This window comes from Callorhinus ursinus, unplaced genomic scaffold, assembly GCF_003265705.2.
Source record: "Callorhinus ursinus isolate GAN/ISIS: 27379988/994484 unplaced genomic scaffold, GSC_fseal_2.0 scaffold10, whole genome shotgun sequence".
Classification (NCBI taxonomy): Eukaryota; Metazoa; Chordata; class Mammalia; order Carnivora; family Otariidae; genus Callorhinus; species Callorhinus ursinus.
Genome location: NW_027397072.1, coordinates 51,198,997 through 51,225,102, shown reverse-complemented (window position 1 = coordinate 51,225,102; position 26,106 = coordinate 51,198,997). Strand labels below are relative to the sequence as shown.

The following is a 26,106-nucleotide window of genomic DNA, read 5'->3' as shown; positions in this document are numbered from 1 at the left end:
CTAGTAACCCAGGTTTGCCCAATTCCAAACTTCTTAACCACTATGCTGTCCTAACACCCGGTACAGGGTTCCTGGAATTTGTGGATATAGGAGAGTCCATTTTTTCCTAATGTTTAAAGGGTTGAGACATAGAAGGGAGACACTAGAAGTTTAAGAGGCCAACCAAGAGTTTTCTTTCCCCACACTTATGGGATTTGGAAATCTGTTAAGTGCTCAGCATTTAGAAGAGACTCTAACTAGCTCTCTGCTAACCTACTGGGAACAGATCCTAAGCCCCTGGATTTACTAGGATCTTGCCTATATAACTAGTTTGCCAGAGCCAGTTTTTCTTTTCCATGGGATAATCTTAGCAAATGTTACAGAATAAAATGTGAAAAGGGAACATCAGAAGCTAATCTAGGAAAGTGAACTGTCCTTTCACACCAATGCCATCCAGAAGAGCTTCATGCCCAAGTTCAAGTTCATTTTAGGTTAAGAATCCCTTAGTCATATCTTAGAATGTCATACTATCTTTGGCCACATTCTCAACGTTATTTTGCTCTTGAAATCAAGAAAGACTAAGAAAGAAATGATCCTGGTTAATCAAGGAGGAGCTACTTTAAGAGATGAGAATCTCACAGATCTGACTGTTGGTCATCTCTGAAACTGGTCCCTTTGCAGCTCCCTGCCTGATGATATGCACCCTACAAAAGGCTCCTTCCTGCATATAGCTGTCTCAGGGAATCACTCGTTCCTGACTCTATCTTTGCCTCTGCAACTTGCTCAGTCTAGTTTGCCTCCCACCAAGATTCTTTCTTTCCTTTGGTTCCTGTTCCACTTTTGCTTCTTCCTTGAGACTTAACACTTTTGACTGTCTTTTTGGTTCCCTACTTTACCGATGTTGTCTGGTTCCCCTTTTCCAGGTAGCCGTATCTCATCTCTTCATGCATTTCTAGGAACTTGCCTAGAAGGAGGGTTTTAAACTTCAGGTCAGGGTTCTAGATGCTCTTTTTGGTCCTTGTTCTCCAGGAGTCCATGCTTGCAACTGTGGCTCCCAGGTAGCAAATTCTCTTACAAATAAGGGGCTTCTTTCTTGGCAAACTGAAATATGCCCCAATTCCCTAAATCTAGCCCTTTGTTGTCACTCTCTGCTGCCCTCCAGCGGATGTTGAGAGGATGCAGTGGTTAGTAGTTAGAGCCAAGGCCTGGCTCTTTTGCCATTTCCACGGCCTATAAAAGTGCTCACTGGTAGGACACTAAGGCAGTGCAGTTAATGAAGATAAGATTTGTGTTCAGAACCTATTAGGCTTTGAATTCCGCCAGCACTACTGCAACAGCCTTTGATACCACTGCTACTCTCAGGGAAATTCATTGGTGATGACGTCCTTTCTCCTGAAGATGTGACTGTCTCAGAAATTTACAAATTCCAGGTTTGTGGGTATGCAGATTCATGCTGCGTGTTGAGGTATGGGAGAAACCTCCTGAGTTTCTGAGGCTTGGGCTTGCGGGGAGAATCAGAGAGCAGTTCAGAGCTTTGCGCTAGCCCAGGCAGCATGCCTCACAGCTGACCTCAGTCTCTCTAACGATACAGCAGGAGAGAATCACCAATGCTGTCCATGAGCAAAGGCAGAAACTGCCAGGTGGCTTTTACTATGCTTATGCTTAGTAAGCTTAGTATGCTTCCCACAAGAGCCGAAATGGAATGAAACTCGAGCCTCTGAATGGACAGACTTTGCTACGGGGCTATCCAGGGTGATGCTGGCATGACACCCACTTTAAAAGTGACATTCTGTTGGAGCAAAGGGGTAGAAGGTTGTTGCAGACTAGACTCGCACTTCTGGAAAAAGTCCTTCTAGCATCCAATGGAAGGATTGTTTGATGTTCTGCTGGAACCCCTAAGTGGCAGAGCTCTGCCTCTGGGTTAAAGCAGGAAGTGCTAGATGACTCTGTTGACCAAGGTTTAGATTAGACTTCCCATCTAACCCAAGACTGTGCCAATATGGGTTGACAGCAACAATGGATAATATTGCCACCCAATAATAACCTGGGGGGCCCATGAGTTTCAAAGGCCAAACCCAATGTATTATTCATGGGAAAATATGTCCAAAGTCTGGTGTTTTGTGTCCTGCTACCCAAAAGATTATCCACAACTGCTCCTAACTAAAGGTCCTTCACCCACTGCTTGTCTCCACATAACTGCCATTAATACGGCTTAAGGGCCCTAACAGGGCCCATTGTACCTGTCATTCATGAGTCAGCACTTCCAGACACACAAACTCTAAAAGGGAGGGTCCTCAGAGCGGCTCAGAAACTACCTCTTTACCAAGCAAAAATGTGCAAAGAACCAAATGTTTGCCACCCACATTCCTGCTAAGTGGCTATGCTTCCTCTCTGAGGAAAAGCAAAGCCCCTGGAAAATACACAGGGGTATTTATCAGACCTTCCACCTTCCTTTCAAGGACCCCAACTATTCTCCATTGTGAAAAATCAATGAGGAATCTACCTCTTATAAACTATCATGGTCTCAGTGTGGTTAGCAACCACTACTAATATTTGCTCCTCCTCCTCTGATTTTCAACCTCTTGAAACAACTCCACGAGACTTTAAGAAATCAGATTTCCAAACTGCTAAAGTGATTTCCATAGTGAGAGGATAATGAATAGAAAATGGCCTTCCCAACATGCCGTGATGTCATTTGGCCCATTAAAATGTCTGGGTTTTTTCCTAGCATTTAAATGACATCTTACATGATTTTCTATACCGAAGACTCGTACCCTGCTTGGATATTATTTCATGAGATCCTGGTCGGGAAAAAAAATGGATTCTGTGTTTAAAAAAAAAAAAAGAGCCCTGAGACAGAATTTCTGAGCTCACCTCTTCTCTAGTTAAGAGGCTGGTATGAGGTGAGACAAAGTTTCAGCAGTTTTAGCATAGACTCTCCTCCAATCAACCAAAGGTGTTTAGTAAATCCCAGAATGTGTTACATATTACTGGCAATTCCTTCTATGAATGTTCCATGATGGCCCATTTATAATATCCCAAGCAAAGTAAGGAAAGAGACCTATTTGCAGCGGCTGCAGCAGCATCCCAGTGACTGAAGACCTTATTTATCTGGGCCCCATCCTGTGTTTGCTGATCCAACCTTGACTTATATGAGGTCAAAAGTCAATCTCAGTGGAATCTATTCTCAGTAATATTCCTATTTATATTATTTACAGAACCAGACCAAAGGTGTTAGCTTTTCCCCGCTCGGGAACAGGAATTATTTGCTGTCAGAGCTTCCTTTGAGGTTAAAGGTATCATTCTGAAGGTTAGTGCTGTCTGTCAAAACAACTTGGGCAAAACAATTTTGTCACAACCACCAGAAAACCCTGCTTTCAAATGCCAAAGGATCACCTTTGGAAGAGTTTCAGGCTGACCATCTTTTTTATGCCAGGCTGCCAAATCATAGCTACAAGTTCTTTGCTGAAAGCCTGTGTATCAGTGTACAATAGACTTGGCCTTGCCCTGGGGATCTTGCCAGAAAGCTCTGCAGCTATCCCTAAAACTGACCAATATAGCATCAATACAAAAAAAAAAAAATCTAGATCAAGTGGCATCCCCTTGGAGCACGAAGGCCACCTGAAGGGAGATTCTGGCAGGAGGACAATGTTGAAAAGGCCTGCTTTATAAGCACAGGCAACTACACAAGAATGGGAGCTCCACAAGGGCAGGGACTATGTTTGATTTACTGCACTGTACCAAGTATACCACTATATCCACTATAACAGTGCTAGGCATAGTGCTCAATGAATGAACGAATACTTCTGATTGGGGAGGTCTATATCTATATCCAAGTGTTTGCTATGCCTACGTTAAAAAAAATGGACTATGGTCTGCAGGAACCTTTAGTAACTCCATATCAGCAAGAGATCTCTGCAGGTAGTCTGATACTATTACTTTATCTTCTTCTAACCACCAAATGCCTTTGGGATATGATGACTCTGGATTTCATTTCTGAAATGACATCTAACCACATATACAGGCTACCATACCGGTAGTGCAGACGATCTTTTCCAAAATAATGTGCTTAATGGCCTAACCCATTACTTCTAACCCCACCATCCACATCAGTCGTAGCAATGACATCTTCCAATTCCATGAGTTATCAAGCTGTTTGATTTCTGGCCCTGGTGCAGATGACTCCCAATTTTACAGGGCATTATTTATTCAAGATCATACATAATCTGGAGGTCAACAGAATGCTTCAAGTGAGCACTTGGAGAGTATTTCTACTGACATTACTGGTCCAGACACTTTACTACTAGAGGATTTGGGGGTTTGCATACCAGTCTGTCTTCCTCCACTAAAAACATCCTTTCACAAAAATATTCCCTTATTGATTCTACCCACACCTCTCATTTTCTCCACCATGACTCCTTGGCAACTGCTCAGGAAACACTTGGGAAAACTACAGGCCACCCCCTCCCCAAAACCCCAGGTTACATCCCAGCAGGTTAAAAACCAGTATTAAGAAGTACATGTGGGAAATGGCTTTCTTTGTGTTAAATACAGCTTAACCATTGAGATGAAAAACTAGAAGACTGCCACCTGAGGCCTTGTAAGATGTGAGCCGGCCCTACCCTGACCCAGGCCTCCTATGTTGTCCCCTAGTTTGGGCTTATTTAGACTAGTTAGGGAGAAACATTAAAAAAGAAGTTCTATTTACCCTCAGTTTGTTTTTCAGAGTCCATCATCTCTCATGGTTCGTCTCCCCCTCTGACATACTCCCCTTTTCTTCCTCTCCTGTTATCTTCTTCTTTTCCTTTTTTCTTAAAATATTATATATCATTTTGTTATGTGCTGTATCGGACGAATTCAATTTTTGTATCAATGGGTATCCCACGGAGGTTAAAACCTAAGTGGTTATTAAGCAATATTTTTCCACAAGAGCCAAGAGCAGTCAAGCAGAGAGGGAATGTTACTCTTCGTGGGCATGTTGTTCATTAGACTTGTGGGGAGGGCAAAAGAGAAGAGTAGGCAATTTGATTCCAAAGGCAAAATTTCATTGAATAGGATCAAAATAGGATGGGGAATAGGAGGGGCAGTTGTACATAGTTGGGTTCTTGAGCTGTTCTCAGGTCTGCATACCTATGTTAGCTGACAGGACTGAGTTCACCTATATACCTCTAATAGGAATAACATCAGAATTTGTTCAACATCTCCAAAGAAATATACAATTGTTTCTCTCAGGCCCTATAGTTGTTTTTAAGGCAAGTTAAGCGCCTGCAATGGAAATGCACCGTGTTTACTTTAGACTGAAGGTTTAGAAATTGGGGAATAACTGGCCTAGGGGGAATGTCACCGGCTCCATCTATAAAAAGCCATAGATATCTTGGGATGGCTTTGCTGTTTAAGAGTCGTTGCCAACAAGCTCCATTCAGGAGATCTGATGCAATGTCACAACCTACTTCATTCAGCTCTATAAACACTTAGTATATCGGAAGTAAATAACAGTCGGGGCCAAGGAACAGAAAATGTTACTGAAGAAAAGAACCCATTCAAACTTCTCCTATTGATCAAATATGTAAGGTGAACAGCCAGAACTTAAAAGAGTAATGTAAATAATTAATTAATCTGGGGAAGTTAAGATGCCCTCACAATGAATGTGAATAACAGAAATGTGAAATGTTCCCAGGTGGCCCTCAATAAGCAGGGTTTGATGAGAAGTATAGGACATTAAAAAAAAAAAAAAAAAAAAAGAGGTCCATGAGGAAGCTGAGCAGTAAAAGTAAGGAAAGAAGAAGAAAAGTTAAGAAATGGGGGTTTAAAGAGATTAGTCTAATACTTAGAAGAAGGAAAGATAGTCGAGATCCTAGTTAAACCTACCCCCATCTGTTTTTTGTTTTTTTTATTAAAAGATTCTATTTATTTATTTGACAGAGAGAGACACAGCGAGAGAGGGAACACAAGCAGGGGGAGTGCGAGAGGGAGAAGCAGGCTTCCCGCGGAGCAGGGAGCCCGATGCGGGGCTCGATCCCATGACCCTGGGATCATGACCTGAGCCGAAGGCAGATGCTTAATGACTGAGCCACCCAGGCGCCCCTACACTCATCTGTTTTTAAACAAAACTTAAAACTGGCTATTTTCTATGTTTAAAACGCTTTCCTCCCTCACCAATGCCTCGCTTTCTTTCAGTTTAACTTTCCACTTTTTAAATGATTTTATATATATAAAGTATATATAATTTTATATATTTAAATGATTTTAAATATTTTATAACTACTTGGGTTCACAAAGACCTCTCCACTCTAAGGCCTCTTTCTGCACTTATAGATACATCATTTGCATAAACGATGTATCCCAACCAGAGGATAAGTTGAAGTCTATTTTCCCACTCCTTCACTCTGGGCTGGCCCTGTAACCAGCTCTGGCCAATAGAATGTGGTGGGAATGATGGCTTGCCGGTTCCAAGTGTCGACCTCAAGGGGTCTGCATCTTTCCCCTTGCTCTCTTGAAACCTGTATGTCACGTGATCAAGCCTGGGTGAGGCAGCTGGTGGATGAGAGATCACATGGAGCAGACAAGAGTAAGTCTGGCTAAGGCACCCTAGACCAGGTGGTCCCTAGCCAACCTAGTGCCTGATCTCAAGGTACGAGTGAGCCCACTGAACCTATCCTGATCGCCAATCTGTAGAAACCTGAGTTAAATAAATGGTTCTTCTATTAAGATAATACGTTTCAGGGTGCTTTGTTATGCAGCAAAACATAATGAAATAATTGAAACATACACAATGGCTCCAGCCTTCCAATGTAATACTTATGACAGTGTGGCTTATATTAAAATTGCGTATTTGCTGACCATCTCTTCGCTCCTGGAGGACAGAGACTGTATTATATTCATTTGTGGACTCCCACAGCACCTGGGTTTGCTTTGTTCACAGGAGGCACTCAGTACGATAAAATTAAGCTAAAATGAAAATCAACTGAAGTTCAAATTCTAATGTTCATATCAGCATTATGCACTTAATGCTTAACGACCAAAGAAAAACACAAACCATAGCGCCGTTAAAGAATCAAATCACCACTGAGAATCTACTACTGGTCTTATACTGTAATTCCAATTACAAAGCATTAAGGGCTGGCAATTACTAGGACTTGGAATGCACACGCCACTTCAAGATCGTTAATAAGCGAGCCCTTTGAGGTATCCCTGTCGAGATTTCACATTAACCCAAGTTTGGATTTTGATAGAAATTTGCACATATATTTGACATATGAATGTGAAGTTGAACTGCAATCCTACTTTTATGTACTTGGAGGTCTAGAAAGCATAAAGTGGCAAAGGAGATTTTGATTTGTACTGTCTAGTTCACATGATTATTAACAGCAGGTTTTCTACACCCAGAAGTCTGACAAATAAGAGAAGTAGCATATCCTATGTTCATGTGCATTAACTATGAGGTGTATACACGTGTAAAATACCACAAAAGCTTGTGTATTTAAAATGTCATTTCACTCTTTTCCTTACGAATGAGGAAACTGAGAATAGACAGAACAGGTGGGAAAGGATGAATACTTTTGCTGTCCATATCTAATTTGCTTTCTAATTGAATTTCTATAGCTTTTAAATGACACTCTGCTATTATAGTCTATACAGAGATGATCGCATCAAAGAGTCTATGTTTTGATTATTTTAAAAATCATCGTTCACTTGATAGTGTCTGAAATACTCTAAAGCAAGAGGACATGAGAATCTGATCAGAATGAGGATGCTCATAAACCAGTGAGGCAAATACAGTCGGTGACAGTGAAAGAATACCTTGGCTGCCCTGTGACTGTGGTGTCCCGCATGGGCCTATACCCTATAACTTGCCCTAACTTCAACTTCTTCCTTTAACTCCTGCCCCTCCTGTTTAATATTGTTATCTCAGACCAATAAAGGACATGATGATGAAATCAGTTAATAAGCTAGAAAACTGAATCAGGACCTAAAGAGGCCGGGACTGGCTAGAATGATAAAAATCTATGTTGTTAATAATATGAAAGAAAAATTAAATCAACTGTATAAGGACTACATGAGGAATGGGTAACAATGCTACACAAAGACTCAACTGCTACCAGAGGATACTCAATAAATCAGGAGAGGAAGCCTATCCCCCAGATTGTGATGCATGAATAAAAACATAAAGAATCAAAGGGTCAGATTTTAGTCAGCTTAAGAAATATCTTTCTAATAATCAGATTGTCCTAAGGCGGACCTTGCTGCTTTGGGGTGGTGAGTTCTCACAGTCTGGGGTGCTGTATAGGGTTTCAAGTACGAAGCCAAAGGTTATACTGCATGATTATTAAAATTGGCCCCAACCCCAAAATTCTGTAATTCCACCATAGGATTCCGAAGGGAACATGCAAAAGGACAATATACTCAAGGACACTTAATCGTGCTTCATTCGAGGTCAAGATATCGCCTCTGGAGACACACTCCAAGGTTCTCTCCTTATGGTTTGAACATCTCTACAGTTCAGAAGAAGTCTCCTTCTAAAAGGATGCTCATTTAAAGTAGGTTATGAGAACGACGGAGATGGACTGCAAAGATATTAATATTTGCAGCATGGGATGTGTGGAGGGATCATTTCTCTCACAATGAGTCAACCTACCTGAGGCCTGCTGCTAATGAGCCTCAGCCTGAGAACCGGAGAGGTTTTTCAAATGATCTAGGTTAGAAAAGTTTAAGCTGTTTTAACAGAGACAGCCATAACTAGAAATTAGGTGACAGATTCAATAGGAAGAGGCATACTCTTCTCGTGAGTAAAATTTTGGAGTTTTGGTTTCTTCTGCTAAAATATCATAAAAGGAACTCAGAACAGAAATGCAATGGCAAATAGGAACTTACGCAAAAACTACAGCGCTCACTGAGAGCTCGCAAGTATTTGAGCACTCATCCCTGGCTCAGACCCACCCTATGTCCACTGTGCTTTCTAACTTACTCCCTTAGTTAACATTTTCTGCGAACACTAGTTGCTTTCCATAGGGACCAAAACCACAAACTAGAGAGAATGACCATGCTTTCTTCTCACGAATAGCGAGAAAGGAAAAATTTTTCCTTGGATATGTCTCTCCAGTGAAATTCAGTGTCTGCTTTCCAAGAAAAGCCAATTGGCTCAGAAGTTTCTGAGAAGAAACAGGGGAGAAAAGTCCAACAGATAACACTCCACAAAACCCTAAAGCAAAAATCCCAATCTTTCAGCCTCACATCTGCCAAGGGGTTAAAACCTAACTGTCTCTGTTGAGTTGCCAAATCCACAGGTGGAAGGTCTTGAGTGTGGAAAGAGATACCCAGCTCCATTTGTGACCATGCTGGGAAAGCCTTTATGTGTAAGAGAACCCCCACCTCGGCCCCCAAATATTAAGTTGACACACGTTTCTGGGACGCGGCCTGAATCCTCAAACTTTGGCGGGTCTATAGAGACACAATTTTCTGTTTTCTGTTTAACAGGGCTTTCCAGAATTGTCATCAGATGACAGATTACACCACCCATCCACAAGGATTCAGGGGTAGCTCAGGCCATCCATTATGGGTTAAAAGCTGTTCCAGCATGAATCGAGTCACAGTGGTAAGGAGACTACCAATACAAGGGGTCCTATAGCTTTAAGAAATACTCTGGGCATCTAAAAGTTTTCAGAATGCAAACTATGTCAGCTCTGAAAACAAGAGGCACTGCATCATTATGGCAGGAGAAACAAAGCCAGCCCCCTTTTTAAAACAGACAAAAAAAAAAAAGATTGTTTTAATAGGAGAGAAGCATCAGTCATTGATTCTTACTTCATTCACACTTTCTATCCAACGCCATCCATCTTCAGAGTGAAGAGATGACAGAGCCCAGTTAACTCTCTCCCTCTTTCGGCCCCCGCCCATCCTGTTCCTCTCCACCCAAACCACCAAGGCCTACCAACCTACCCATTTCAATCTGCAAGCAACAGCCCTCCAGAACGATTCTTTCTATCCGATGGACTTGCGAAACTTGGGTATGCCCGAGTACCGGCTTTCATCAACATTACTTTAAGAGGGTTGCCCGTCAGGTAAGCATGACCGGTCGGGGCCTTTACTAATCACCTTCTAAAACCACCACTTAGTCACTCATGGCTGACCACATTCTACAAAGGAGGGGATGGGAAGACATAAGGCAACAGAAAAAAGTCAACAAGCCAAACCAACACTCCAGAATGTAAAATATTTCATTTTTCTTAAATACTGCCGCCCTCATTCTATCTGCAAACAAAAGTCCTCTGGGCAGGCAGTCTCTGCATCAGTGCACCTGCTCAGCATTGGTTTGCCGAGTTATCTTTCTGCTGTGTCTGCAGAAGCCAACTATAGCACAATGGGTCACATCACTTGAGGGTCACTTGAGTCCCTCTACTCTCTGGGTCCCTCCTCCCACCTCCTGCCTTCCCTGCTACTCACAAAACCTTTAACTCCACCATAGCTAAGGATCCCAGATAGCTAAATAAAAGAGGTGGCCTCAAACACAGGGGAAAAACCCTTAGGTCTCCAGTGTGAATCGCCAATGCCAATCCCCCTCCCCTCCCCTTTTCCTTAAGACCTGATGGTCTTCAGTCACACATCTTAAAAGAAAAACAAAAAACAAAAACACAAAGACTTACTTGTCTCAAGTCGATGAAGGCCAACTGCAGCGTGTCCTCCTGGAACCCAGGCACCGGGCCGGATCTGGCAAACTCTGTGGGAAAGAAAAGAGGATAAAAAGCGCCTTTAACTAACCATGGACAGGGAGATTGGCAGACGGATGACAGGGAAGACAAGAGAGGCTGGGGGAGAGGAGGACCAAGCTTCTAAGGAGTCATGTCTCTCTCCCTTCAGCTTCTTTGTTTGCCCTTCAAAATTCGTGTCATCAAAACACCATTAATTCCAGCATCCTGACAGCAAGGAAACTGTACTAATTCGACCTGAAATTTATTCCCATGAGCCGCGCTGGGCTTCAGAGTATTTGTTTTGTGAATGGACAAACAACTTGCAAAGGAGGAGGGAGTGGGGGAGAGAAAAAAGTTTTCCTCTCAACACAATAAAATCTTCAGCTGTGAAACTCTTTTCAGTTCCGAAAGCTATTTATATTTTAGATCACTGAAGGAATTTTCTAATTTCACGCCTGTCACCTCATTCCCCAAGCATTTATCAAAAAAATATTCCCTGCCACATCATTAATTATTCCCTCACTGATTATTTGTATTATCTCATGACTGCATTATTGCCAACACACACACACACACACACACACACACACACACACACACACACACACACAGCAGAAGCTGTCCCGATCCACTCCCTGGCTCTTGAGCAAAGGAGTATTTGCAGATATGAAAAGGCCCATCTAAATAAATCTCACTGCAAAAGCTTAGGGAACATTTGCATATGTCCATCCTACTAGCGTATTCTTTGTACGCTAGTTCTTGACTTCTACTTCTTTTCCATTCTTGAAAATTCTTTTTTCTCTCCCGCTACCCCAATTTAGTCTTAGGTCAAAGAGACCACATGAATGCTATTTGTAATTTACAGTAGTGCCTTGGGTACATGCTCAGTTTATGACTCTGACTTCTACATCGTTAACAAGAAGATAACTGCACAGGGCTACAGGGACAAACACTAGTAACAGTTAAGAATGTCAAGTTTTATCGTCCCTAAGCCCGGCTTATTATGAAATCAAAAGGTCTTGTTTAAGCTCCCTACACGCATGCACGCGTGCGCACACACACACACACACACACACATACACACACCATGCAGAGAGAGAAAAAATTCAAGAGTTGGACAGTTACTATGTCTTGAATTCTCTCCGTAAAACCCATGTGTGATGGACATTTAACATCAATCTACTATTTACCTCAAAAACAACTCCAGTATTGGCTCAAAGCAAATATGAAAAGGAATGTTTTCTTTTCAATTATGTTTTTCTCCAGGAATGAATTTAAGAAACTATACAGATTCGGTATCATACTTTTCTTTTGAAATTAAATAAAATCCATCAAGATATTTGCATAAATGCCTGGAAAATTATTTGCAACATCCAGTAGCTGGATATATTTAAATGATATTTGTGAACAATTATAGGAATTCTTGTTTTTTAAAAATACTTTCCATCTGGGGCTTCTTGGACATAATAGGTTTTCATAACACCCTTGTCCCACTTAAAAAAAATAATGCTAACAAGTTAAGTTGGAGGGATTATGGAAACAACATGTGAAATGAAATTTAATACAATTTATTAAACTAATACATAGCACAGATGTATTCTACAACTGTACACAAAATATTCTTAGTTTAGACATTTCAATAAAAACGACTGTTGTAAGTGGAAGGAGATAAACTATATTTAGCATGATTAGCAGCAGTAGGTTTCTATTTGCATTGAAAAGAAAATTCAAGTGCCATTTGTAAATTAATTCTATCATATCACAGCCCAAATGCCTCAAGTTTTAAAAGAGTAAAATCCTACAACCATACAAATACTTGATGAAGGCCATGTTAATAGAAAGCCTGACCTACTCCACCTTCTTATTTGGCAATAGCCATTATGTGTGCTAACCTTGTAGACAGTGGCTGTTCAAGTCAGATGTACAACTTTCCCATACTCTGCTCTTACAGAGAGCAGTTCTTTGAATTATAGCCACAGCCGCTCTTTTTGACAGCCTTGACTGTCAGTGGTCAGCTTAAATAAGCTTCTCATGTCTGCTGATTTCATCCAAGGTCAGTAGCTTTCCCCCATTGCTCCTGGTACGGAATCCTCTCTGTCAGTAGGAACCTTTCTTGAGTCAGAAGTAGCAACTATCAGGGTGTTCTGAATACCTACACATGTCCAACTCAACAGAATTAACCTGTGGTATGTGGTTTGAACTCTTGAGAGCTGGCTACCCATTCTCACATCTCCTTCTTGAACATGCTCCCTGGGGTAAAGGGATGACACTGCCAAAACCACGCAGGAATCCAGACGTGACACATATTTAGTTCTCAGAGTCTTCCTTTATAGGCCTCATTTTTACGACACACTGAATCTTCCAGGTTCCCAGAGGACACAGTGGCCTTTTAGGTTTGATTCTCCTTTTATAAATCAAAGGGAATCAAAGAGTGACAATTGCATCAAGGTATGGCCAAGTAAAGAGATTGATTTCACATACAGTTTATGGAAATGTCTAATTACTGTATATTCAACTTCATGTCTGTATTTTTTCTCATTGTTTTGTGTATATAATTCTTGTCTTCTCATGTAGATAAGTAAACTCCTTAAGGATAAGGACCACATTGCTGAACCTAACAAGTATTTAAAATAGCAGATGTTCAACAAATACTCATTTATTAATTAAATAAATTACAAAAACAGCAAGATTCATTAGTCACATAGACTCTTCAATGCCAGTGAAAATCTGTGGATTGTAATAGGTAATGTGTCCTTAACATGAGTATCAATAAGCAGGCTTTAGGAATTTATGAGCTCCTTAAAATTAGGTGCACAATGATTGAGGGGATGGGTTTTGAGGTCATAATATCAGAGTTTGAGCCCAAGATACTGGGTCTATGGGCATGGGCAAATTACTTAATCTCCTTAAAGCTTCAGTGGCTTTTTCTCAAAAATGAAGAAAACAGTGCATTCTTTATAGTGCTACCATGAGGATTAAATGAAATAACACATATAAAGCAGTTGGCAAAGTGCCTGGCATATCATAATTGATTATCATTACAATTAGTTTTTTGTGTGAATATACAGTTCTCTGGGAAGAAGGTTCATAGCTTTCACTGAATTCTCAGAGGGCTGGTGACCAAACAAAAGTTAAAGAAACGCCGTTATATATCCAAGACAAAACATCCGAATTAATTCAGCTACCGTTCAGTCATGAGTTAGGGAGTTGGCACTGCAAATTTATTTATAGGCAAATATTTAAGTCTTTCACTTACAGGAAGCTGATATGACTAATTAACAGTATGTTACCACAGCACAGTAATTTTTATTGGTGTTACTTAAGAATTGCAATAAATGCATAGAACGGATCTCCTCTAATTTTCTGACTCAATATACCTTTAAAAACATGGCTATTCTCCTGGAGTTAATTCTTTAGATATACAAAAAATGCTAACAGCATAAGGAAGTGTGAATATTTTAAGTAAATGAACATTTGTATATAGTCTGATTCCAACCATATAAAATATAATGTGCACTGAAAACATGACAGTAAGCACTCATTTCATAGTGTTAACTGAGGCTGTTACAGACAGAAAGATTACAAGGTTTTATTTTTCTTTATACTTTATAAACTTTTAAAATGAGTACCGACCACTTTCATAATCAAAGAAAAGGAAACAGAACACATACACCAAAATTACTTAGTGGTGCTGATTCAGTCATACTTTATCTACTGACGAGAGAGAATAACTTGCTCCAGATTTAGCATTACAGGCAACTGGGATTGGCCTGCACACCCAAATTCCCAGAGGTTGCTCGACAGAAAGAGAAGAAAACTACACACTGGAGGGGGTGCAAAAGCCCCAGTCTATGTAATAGGCTGATGCCTACACAAATTGATCACATGTATACACAAGAAGCCTCTCTTCAGCATCACAAATGTAAACCTTCCTCCTTTTGAAACCATAAAAGGGGTACAAGTATGCAATCGTGACTAAGTGGAACCAATGTACGTATGGGGCACAATGGACAGTCCGTTTCTGGACTTGTCTCTAGATTCCAAGATCTATAGCAGGTTTTCAGTCTCTAAGTGTTTCCAACACCAGTGTTTCCAAAGCCTGGAGTTCTGTAGAGTAGCCGAAACATCGCAAGACTAGAAGGTGCTTGCTCTATTTCACACAGACCCAAACCCGGACTTGTGACCAGCATGTGTCACTTGGGGACTGAGTCAAGGTTCCGGTGAGGCTGGCAAGAAAGCTTCCTCTTCAAAACTTGGTTCAGATTAGCAGAGCTCCTGACTACCACTGACACATTTTCCAGAGGGCTCTGCTCTGCCCAGCAGCAATTTCCTGCCCTTGCATTATCACGGTAGGGACTCTCGGAGTCGAAGCTGATATCAGGGCTTAACTCCAAGAACCAATTTGCAAATGTGAAAAATCTTTTAATGAGGAAACTGCCAACTCATTGAAGTTTATGAAGGAAATCTTTTCATTAAAAAAATAATAAAAAGGAGGTGTAAAAGTTACAGAAAAGAAGGTATATTGTTAAGTGAAGGTACAAGTGGGGAAAGAAAATCACACAAAAAAAGTATTTTACTTACCAAATATTCAACATTCCTTCACATTCTTATGTACACGTAAGTCTATGAGATTTGGCAATCATTTTTAAAAACAATATTAATTTCTCAAAACTATCCAGTAGGTTTACATTCCTAATAATCTTCATATTATAACGACATAAAATTACCAAAAGAGAAAAAGAAGGGATTCCATTAATTTCAAAATGCTTTCTAGACTTCTTGAAGGCTGACCTTATAATTAACTAACACTATCAGGGGGGAAGGAAAAAAATTAAATAAACTTTAATTTTAAAATTATCTGGTACATTCACATTTGGCGGAAGAAAAAAAATTATAAACACCACAGAACCCTAATTAGAATAAAATGGTAGTCAGATTAGAAGGGGCTTTGAGAAGTCAAAATGACCGTCTTAGTTTATAATCTGTATATCTAGATAGGACATCTGGGACTTTATCAAAAGCAAGTTGTGAGAAACAGAAAATAAAACTAGTTCTTCTGAGCTGACTCAAGGAGAACAATCATGTTTTTAAGGGTCACAAAATGACAGATCTATTTAATGCAAATTATCCATGGAACAAGAACAATTTTCAAAAGAAGAAGAGCAACAAGGTAAAATTTATTTCAGAAAAGCAAACTAGTATGATATCTGACAAATAGGTAAAATAGCAACTGTTGGAGAAAACCACAATTGGTTTAAATAAGAGGAAGTTGAAAAGACAGTGGGCAAAATTGTAACCAGAGGTCCCTGGATACCGTCCTTTACTTTTGCTGCCAGCGAACGTCCGGGTCAGATAATGGACAAGATACCATCATCGGCTCTCACAGAAGGGATTCGAGGTTTGGTTCAGGCAAACCAAGTGAGAAAGAAAACTCAGTACCCAGGAGCCCAAAGTATGTTGGCTACTTGTTTATACCTTAGGATCATGTCAGGTCACATGTGGGTTTTGTGGGATTAAAAAAAATAAGAGCTGCCGTTGCTGTATTAACATAATGGTTTCCTGGTATCTGGCTCCCTGGAGCCACAGGTAAAGGGTGTGCCTGACTTCGGAGCGTGGCTCTGGGGAAGCTAACCCCTTCTTGCATCACTTCACAGTGGCTCCACCAAGCTAATTACAGAGGAGTTGATAGACTCCACAGGGAATCCACTCAGAGCCCTGCTGGTCAGAGAAAGGTCGGCCAGCACGTAAGGAAGTACGAACGAACAAGACAGGTATCCAGGGACAGGAAAAGGGGAGTGGGAGGGAAAAACACCTTGCAGATGCCACCGATTCTATGTGTCTAAGTGTGCTCGCCCGGACTTGCGATCATAAAAACCAGACAGCTCTATTTAGCCAGGGGAGTACTCGGGGCTGCACATTATTCTCTGCTTTTACGCACCTTAAGTACGTAACTCACTGCACCTCCCACCCCAAGAAGGACAGAGGGGAGCACAGCCTAACTCGAACGGATTCTAAAGTCCTGGGAGAGAAACCTGATGAAAAGTGATGACACTAAAATCTGATTGCAGATGCCAAACCGGTACTCCAAACAGATTTACAAATTACTATTAACGTTTAATGGTCTAAGTTCAAGTCTTCAAGCTCTTTTGCTCCGGAAGACCACGGAAAGCAAGGACAGAGAGAGGTGGCTTTTTAATTAAGAAAGCTTAGTCTCCCATAAGCAAAAAAATGGCCCCCAGCAAGCAGGAACTTCCGTGCTGCTAAGTAAACAGGCCGATCAATCTCCACCTGGCTGTCCCCAGAGGGGACCGCCGAGAGGAAAGGAGGGTCCCGGCACTTTCAGGACTGGTGTCGGTGACAGCCCACATTCACCTGGACAGGAAAGCTGTTTCATGAGGAATAAACCTAGAAAAGCAGAGAAGCTGATTTCTACTTCTCATTTAACATATAAGAAGAATCTGTACACAGTTTAATGAAATTAGTTAGCTGAATCTAGGAAAGCAAACTAGAAAATAATTCTGTTCCAGATTGAAAAGACAGCAATGATATAAGTTCCTACCATTTCATGGAGTCCAGGGGGCACTGGGTGCATTTATGGAAATAAAAGTGCTACTCTCTGTCTGAAGAAATAATACTTTACATGACGGATAAGAATCCTCAGCTGCCATCACTAAATTAAACAGAGTGACTCCTGCATTGTGTGGTTCTTTGCGGAGGAAGAAGAGTTGAGGAAAGTCAAGACCGTAATGAGTGGCAGAACAATGTCATGCCACATGGCAGTGGACTTTACCTTAATATTCCACAGAAAAATAACAGCCAAAAGCAGAGCAAAAGATGACCTAGGAATCAAGTCTACAATCTATAATCCTAAAGCTGAAGGAAGCATTTGTAAACTACTGAGGACTTCGACGAATGAGAAAATTAAGGCCCAAAAGGTTAAGTCAGTGACCTAGTTAGAATCTGATCCTTCTGAGTCTGTCCTTCTATTATTTCAATATGCATGCTCCACCTGGAAGGTCTAGAAACAAATATTCACTTTACATGTTCCTTTATATGCATATTAAATATTCCTTCCTATTTAGTTAGGAATAATCAAATCATAAAAATATACAGATCTGTATAAAGTCATAATTTTCCTCTGAAGTTCCTGAATGCTTCACAATTTTGCAAAATAAGGGCCAATTTCATAATATATCTTTTAAAATTATGGTGAAGAGAAGCTTCTCCCAATTAGCAATCAGCAGTGCTTCTGTGTATAATCTCTGGAAAGTGGAGGACCTGCCATGAGAGAGGTGGGCTTCCTGAGAGATGAGAAAGACTAGTGCTCTGAAGTAGTAACTTTATATCCTTGACATTTTTACTATGCTTTTAAGGACTTAATTTTATCCATGTGTTTGTTCAGCACTGATGATTCTGCTGCATGAACATATACACAAAGCTGTGGCTATCTGAAATTTTACAGAAGGATTTTGGGAAGGATTCTACAGGTCATTTAACACAACAGTGAAAATCAATTTTCTAGAAACTGTCCAAATAGAAATGCAAGCCCCATGTGTAATTTTAGAATTAGAATTTCTAGTAGACACATTAAAAACAGAAACAAAATAATTAATTTTAAAATTAATAATATATCTTGTTTGACCCAATATATACAAAATATTTCAATTTCAACATGAAACTAATATTTTAGGGGCACTTGGGTGGCTCAGTTGGTTAAGCGTTGGCCTTCGGTTCAGGTCATGATCTCAGGGGCCTGAGATTGAGCCCTGTGTAGGGCTCCCTGTTCAGCGGGGAATCTGCTTCTTCCTCTCGCTCTCCCTCTCTCAAATAAATAAAATCTTAAAACATGAAACTAGTATTTTAAAAATTATTCATGTTTGGGGTGCCTGGCTGCCTCAGTCAGTATGAGCATGTGACTCGATCTCAGAGTCGTGAATGCTTAAAAAAAAATTAATCAGTTTTTTTCAAAATTCAGTATGTATTTTACATTTACAGCACATCTCATTTCTAACTAGCTACATTTCAAATGTTCAAACGGCTGCTTAAGGCTGGTAGCTATAGCATTGGACAGCACAGCTTTAGAGGATGTCGACTGTAATAAACGTAAATTAAAATTAATTTTGCCAAGGGGCATCTGGGTGGCTCAGTTGGTTAAGTGTCCAACTCTTAGTTTTGGCTCAGGTCATGATCTCAGGGTGGTGGGATCCAGTCCTGTGCTGGGCTCTGGCTCAGTGGGGAGTCTGCTTGGGGCTCAATCTCTCCCTCTCCCTCTGCCCCACCCCCAGCTCACGTTCTCTCTCTCAAAAATAAACAAATCTTTAAAAAAAATTAATTGTGCCAAGAATGACTTCAGACTTTGAAATGACAGAGAATGAGCATTCCTATTCATAGCAGTCTGAATTCTATTTTTCACATTGGCTATAAAATAAGGATTGAAGCAAATGTCCATGATGCTACACAGTGGCTTCTACTCAGCTCGTATTATAAAAGTGTGTTGTCCTCAGAGAGTTATACACTTTGTATATTCTTCACCTTGCCCATCAATACATTTTTATATTACCTCTCCATTAATCCTGACACTTGTACTCTTATCTTTCTTCTCTTCAACCCATTTTCTCTTTCTTACACAGTTGTCCTCCCTTATCTGCGGGGGGGATATGTACCAACTTACCCAGTGGATGAGTACTGAACCCCATATAGACTATGTTTTTTCCTATACATACATACCTATGTTAATTTATAAATTAGGCACAGTAAGAGATTAAAAACAGAAAAATTACAATATACCATAATAAAAGTTATGTGAATGTGGTCTCTCTCTCTCAAAATATCTTACCATACTATACTCATCCTTCTTGTGATGATGTGAGAAATGATGAGATAAAGAAGACAAGTGACATGGGCATTGTGATGCAGTGTTAGTCTACTCCTGACTTTCTGATGATACCTCGGGAGGATCATCTACTTCCAGAAAACAGTGGATCTTGGATAACTGAAACCACAGGAAGCAAAACTGCGGATAATTGGAGGGTATGGTACCTAACTTATTTATTTTTTCAATTTATCCTGTTGAAAGTGCTCTCAACTCATTTTTGGAAAACGCAGTAGGGTGTCAGTTTTTTCAAATGATGATAGTTGATGAGGATGTAAGTTTCTGGACAAAGCTCATTGCCTCAGTTTCCCCAGCCAATGATGACAAAAAAGTATCAAGACTCACTATCAGGACTCAGAACTGGGTGGAGATATATCATACCACACTATGAAAAATGCTGGAAGTCAGAGAAATGACTAAGGTAGGTTCTATATGGGAAGTTTCCAAAGTTAAAAAAGCTAGACTTCTTTTTTAAGTCAATATAATTCTTTTCAAACTGAGAGTAGTATTTCTTTGGTATATATTTCATGGATGTTCTCACAATTTGCTAGGAAAACTAAGTCTCATCATGTAAGCTGATGTCCACAAAAGATAGATATATCATTAGCTAAGGTAAGTGAGATTCTAGTCCTTTCTAAAATTTGCTTATGTGACCTTGGGCCAACTATGTAAGTTTTTAGTACCAGACGTCTCTGCTGTAAAATGAAGGTAATAATATTTCGCTTACTTAAAGCTGTAGGACTAAATTAAATACATTCTTGAGGTCTGTGATATAATAAAGAATATATCTGGGGCACCTCAGTGGCTCAGTCAGTTAAGTGTCTGCCTTCAGCTCAGGTCATGATCCCAGAGTCCTGGGATCGAGCCCCGCATCAGGCTCCCTGCTCAGTGGGAAGCCTGCTTCTCCCTCTCCACTCCCCTTGCTTGTGTTCCCTTTCTCGCTATCTCTCTGTCAAATAAATAAATAAAATCTTAAAAAAAAAAAAGAATATATCTGGTCTTTGTCCCCGCTCCTGCAATAGGAGCGGGGACAATACCCTTGACATTACCCTTGAAAGCTCCTGAGCAATAGGAGTTGCTATTCACAATGAGATTCTTTTGACCATACCTAGGTTTATGCTAACAAGGTTGCTCAAGTATGCCCTTAGTTTTAAGGGAAGGACTAGACCAGCCAGAAACACAAAGCTCATGATCAGAGGGTTGTAATTTTCAGCCCCAACCCCAGTCTCCAGGGAGGGTAAAGGGGTAGAGACTGATTCCATTTATGTAGCCAATTACTTATTCAATCATGCCCATGTAATGCAAGCCCATATAAAAACTCTGGACACCAAAGCTCAGTAAATCTTCTTGATTAGTGAACACACTGATGTGCGGGAAGGGTGACATGCCCAGATTCTAATGAGGAGAAGACATGGAAACTCTGTGCTGTCTCCCTCCTCCCCAGGACCCTGACCTCTACATACCTTCCATTTGGCTGTTCCCAAGTTACAGCCTTTATAATGAAACTATAATCAGAAGTACAGAACTTTCAGTGATTTCTGTGAGTCTTCTAGTGAATTACTGAACCCAAAGGAGTGTGGGGAGCCCTGAATCTGCAGTCAGCTAGGAAGAAATATGAGTGGCTTGGACACCTGAGACTTGTGGTTGATGTCTGAAGAGAGGCAGTCTTATGTGACCAACTCCTTAACGTGTGGGGTCTGTAATAACTCCAGGCTGTTAGTGCTAGAAATGGATCGAATTGTAGGACACCCAATTGGTGTGAGAGAATTGCTGTTGGAACACAAAGTCCCATCCAGATCAAGTGCAATATAACTTGATAAGGGGTCCATTTTAACATCTACGCTATAGCCATACACATGTCCCAGCATAATTAATGTGAAAATTATTGGAATTTGATGCAATAAAATAATATGCTTTTCCCCCCTACCTGGCCACTTCTTCATTGAATTAAAAATTTAAAGATACGAAATTAAAACAAGTCTTCATTATTAGAGATTATTTCTGACATGGCAAAGTAAAAAGTTCTATACATCTTGCCCAGAGAAAGTTAACATTTTCTACATTTACTAGCTTTGCTTCATGAAATTGTTCGAGTATCCACTGGGAAGCATTTCTCCTACAATGGAAATTTAATATAAAGTTTTAAAACAATGATCTAACATCCATGTTAAATGTTTGCATTAGATCAATATCAACATAAATACTATTCTCCCATTCTGGTTACATAGGCTAATGGATTTACCTCCAGAGGTCAAGACCTAAGAGAAGGATCCTCAGGATCCATCTTACTTAGAGAACATAAACTGTGCCACTGAGAACTCAGTTTAGGGTGTGTTTTCCCTTTTCTTTTTTCCCCCCTGAAAACAAACAAACAAAGAAACAAAAGAAGAGAATCTCTGTTAATGCAACCGGAGCCCTTCGGCTGATAGTTACTAGGAAAAGGGTCAAGGAACGGACTTCGGACACAGCTCCGTAGCTCTAGAGGAAGGATTAAGGATTTTAACTCTTAGGCCCTGCTGAGAGGGAGATTGGTGTTTAAAGAGAATTTACGTTAGCTGGAGGAAAAGGAAATGAAAATAATTGTTTCTTAAGGCACATAAGCAACTTCTTTCCATGATAAACTGGTGCTTTTAAAGGAATATCAAGAGTGCTAGAAGGTACAGGAGATAAATGAACATTTCAAGTATTAAAAGCACTCCGGTCTTTCAAATGATCCTTGCTGAAAAGCCCTCAAAAATGCTTTTCTAGGGAAAAGTAGAGAACCTCACTCTTTCCCCTGGTTAATTGCCTGGCCAGGGGCTTAGGCTATACCTTGTTTCCATCCATTGACAGGTGGACAGTTGACAAAGAGATTTCACTGACTCGGAGGGAAAGGGCAGGTCTCAAGCAGGCTGACTGCTGGGACTGGGTGGAAAATGGAGATTTGAATTTCTCCAGAAAGGCACATCATTCAGAAGAAAGGGAAGAGAATGACAGAAAGAAGAGGAAAATGACTAGGCAAATTTTACTGATGCCCACAAAAAAAATAAAGGTAGAATTATTTTTCTTTTATTCTCAGTTACATTATATAAAAGGTTTGATGTTATTTGCCCCAGTCCCAAATCATTACGCTGAACAATGGCAACATAAAGAAAAATAACCACTGAAATTCTCAGAGGCAATGAAATAACCTATTCTTTCTTCTCTTTCAAGCTCAATTTCCGAAAGAGTTGTTTACAAGCACTGATTCAACTTCTTTATCTTCCACTCATTCCTGACCTCTCTGTAATCTGGTTTCTTCCACCCCAACTTCCACTAAAAGTATTCTCTCTAAAATTTACTTTGGCTTCCTTCTTACTAAAGCAACACTTTTTCAGTCCTTATCTTACCTGACATTTGCATGTACCATGCAGTATTGTATAAAATTATTCACTGTTTTTTTTAAGATTTTATTTATTTATTTGACAGACAGAGAGAGCATGCACGCAAGAGCGCACAAGCAGGGGGAATAGAAAACTGTGTTTTGTTTTTTTTTTTAAGATTTTATTTATTTATCTGACTGAGAGAGAGAGAGAGAGAGAGAGAGAGAGAGAGCGTGCACGCAAGAGCGTACAAGCAGGGGCAGTAGAAAAGGGAGAGGGAGAAGTGGTCCCCACAGGGCCCAATCCCTGGACTCTCGTATCATGACCTGAGCTGAAGGCAGATACCCAACCAACTGATCACCCAGGCACCCAAAATTATTCACTGTTTATCTGAAATTCAATTTTCCCCCTGAAATTCACATTTAACTGGGTGTCCTGTTTTTTTATCTGGCAACCCTACTAGTTTCTGTTTTTAGGCTTGCCCCTCTTCTATGCATTTTTCACAATTTTGCCACAGTGATTTTCCTAAAGCAGAAAATGACCATGTCATTCTCATACAATAAAACATGACCAAGCTCCCTACGTACCTAGAATAAAGCATATACTTCTCAATAAGTCTTCCAGGATCTAAGAATGATTGTATTTTCATCATTTCCTCTTGGCTATCCCACTTCACACCCTATCTCCAGTCATAATGAACTACTTTTAGTTCTCTAATATGCCATGCTTTTTATTTCCTCCCAGAATTTAAACAAACACCTGCCTTAGACAGAACATCCTTTCCAACCTACCTCATCCCACTTGAGTGGCTAACTCCTACCCATGTAGTTCAGTTGGATAGCCTAGTCCAAACCATTCATATATAACAAATCAGTAAAAAGATTTTAAAAGAGATTAAGTGTATTATTCACAGCTACTTAGTGATCAAGCAAAGAGAAAGACACAGGTCTCAATTCACCAGTGACCCACCACACCACTTTCTCCGCCCAGGACAGGAGTGGAAAATAGAAGTAAAATATGGATCAACCACAATTACAGAACATTATAGGCAAAACTTATGAAATTCTATACATCGACTCACAGGAAACTTAGCTTTTCTAAATGGAAGCACTGGCAATGATATTTCCCTCATGTTTTCCAAGTTCCAATCTTAGAAATATAAAAATTGGAAATGCTAAGGTGATCTTCTGGAGAAATTCAGGTCTCCTCAACTTTTCCCTCTCTCTCCTCTCATTCACACACACATATATACACACACAAATCGATAAAATAGAGGAAAAGAGAAAAAAGATAAATTTTTATAATTTGTAATGCTAAAAGTAGACTAGAGGGTTTAACTCACATCAGAATCTGTTAAATGCTGAAATACCAGAGCAAGTAATGATTGAAAGACACGAAATGTTTTCTTTTAAAATGTCTTATAAAAACTAGGACTTTCATCAATTTTTTGAGATGTATAAGGTGTGTTCCACCTAAAAGTAGCAGATGGATTAGAATGTTATGGGAACTTCTTGCAAGAAGTCTGTCAATTTTCAACAATTAAACTAATTTTTAAATAAATATGCTATTTAATATGGCTTCCTGATTTACACCCTAAAAAATAGCCCAATTAAAATAAATAGTTTACTGGCCTCGGCTCCAAAGACATGAAGTAAGGGCCAAAGAAAATATGAAATGTATAAAATGCCCCAGTGTAAATACTTGGAGCAAGTGAGAGCAGTGAACGCATCAGATATTCTTGGGAGACTCTGGCTTATTACAAGCACTAAGATTAGGGTCTACGTGAGTAAAAGGGATGTACAAATGGCTTGATGGAAGGAGTCAGCAATGCTAAAGAAATAAAATAACTTTCAGCTGAGGTGATGCTTGGAGCTAGCTGACAGAGCAGAAAGAGATGGCTATATGCTGTTCTGGGGCTAGTGGTGAGGTCTCAGGTTTGCAACGATTAAAATGAGCAATGATTTCTACTGGCTCATTTCTCCCTAAAAATGCTTTTGGGTGTTTTAAAGCAAATTACGGGGGTTAATGAAAAATTTTAAATAATTGTTTTTTTAAGTTTCTAATGAAGAAACAGTAAAAAGGTTCTGGAAAGTAAGAAATCGCTATAATATACTCCTTCTACTGTAAGAAAACCTCTTTTCCCAAGTCTGGGACCAGGGTCAAGTGACAGGAAAGTAGCAATAACCAAAATATATTTTTAATTTTTTCCTTCTTTGTAAAGGCATTTCTTAATCGTTCTGGTCCCCGAAATTTCCAAAGTGTATAAGGTCTCAAAGTTGTGAAAAAATAAGGAATAAAATCGGAAGCAGCTAAAATGGAAACTGTAGAGAAAGAAGGAAGGAGCACCAAGTTTGGAATATCACTTAAACAAACAAACAACAATCCGGTATTCTCCTTTCCAAAACCATGCAGCAGGAAAATAGCCTTTTGGAAACTACCAACTGTTTAAGTAACTCTCCTGCCACCTCCCCCCCGCCCCCCAAAATATCCTTTGAAATAAAACCAGGAAGAAAAAATCTAAACAATTTCAAAGAGGAATCGGTCACTGTCCTTATTTAGAGATGGGACAAGTATGACATTTTCCAAACAGCCAGACAGAATTTAGGGTATTGAGAGAGTTTGTCACAGAAAGAGAACCTTGATTTGAAATTATGATCCTTCATGTAGCAGGTCCTTTGTATTACGCCCCACAAACAATCCAAGGTAATAGTCACTACAGGAAAAATACTTTGTCTGTGTTGGCCAATCTCTGGAAGCCAACAGCAGGCTTGACAGTGATGTATAACAAGGTTAGAGCAGCATGATCCATCTCCATTTGCTTGACAAGGATGGCATCTTAGGCCATGGTGAGGAAGAGCAGGTTGCCTGCCCTCACTGCTCAGGTTGGCAGCACCTACTATCAAATGACCAGGTGTCTGGCAGTGGGCTCAGAGAGACAATGACTTCCTTATCTTCTGGAATTCAAGGAACTATAGCCCATAAACCAAAATAACTGCTGAGTGGGTACTATTCACTGACCCATGTCTGAGAAGAGTCCTCTTAGAGGGTCTAGGGCCCATCACCCATAGTCAAAGAGAAGTGACATTGCCATTTTAATGGCAGGGAAGACTTCTATTTGGGTTCTCCAAAGCAGAGAGGTACATCATAATAGCACAGCACCTAGCATGACAAACCTTATAGTCATGGGAAGACAACAGCAAACAAAGCAGGGCTTTTGTACTGCCTATTT

At 40.1% G+C, this 26,106-nt stretch overlaps 1 protein-coding gene and 1 long non-coding RNA gene across 4 annotated transcripts in view; one reads left to right on the top strand and one right to left on the bottom strand.

Annotated features, from left to right (window-relative positions):
* EXOC6B (exocyst complex component 6B) overlaps positions 1–26,106 on the bottom strand; it is a 606,254-nt gene that overhangs the window by 148,824 nt on the left and 431,324 nt on the right. For all 3 annotated transcript variants that reach the window (XM_025868421.2, XM_025868422.2, XM_073897546.1), the window contains one exon: positions 10,620–10,693. In XM_025868421.2, coding sequence (XP_025724206.1) covers positions 10,620–10,693 — 74 coding nt within the window. The remainder of the gene's footprint in view (positions 1–10,619; positions 10,694–26,106) is intronic.
* LOC112821156 (uncharacterized) overlaps positions 19,603–26,106 on the top strand; it is a 106,651-nt gene continuing 100,147 nt past the window's right edge. Inside the window, exon 1 of the long non-coding RNA XR_003207361.2 lies at positions 19,603–19,694. This is a non-coding gene — a long non-coding RNA (uncharacterized lncRNA). The remainder of the gene's footprint in view (positions 19,695–26,106) is intronic.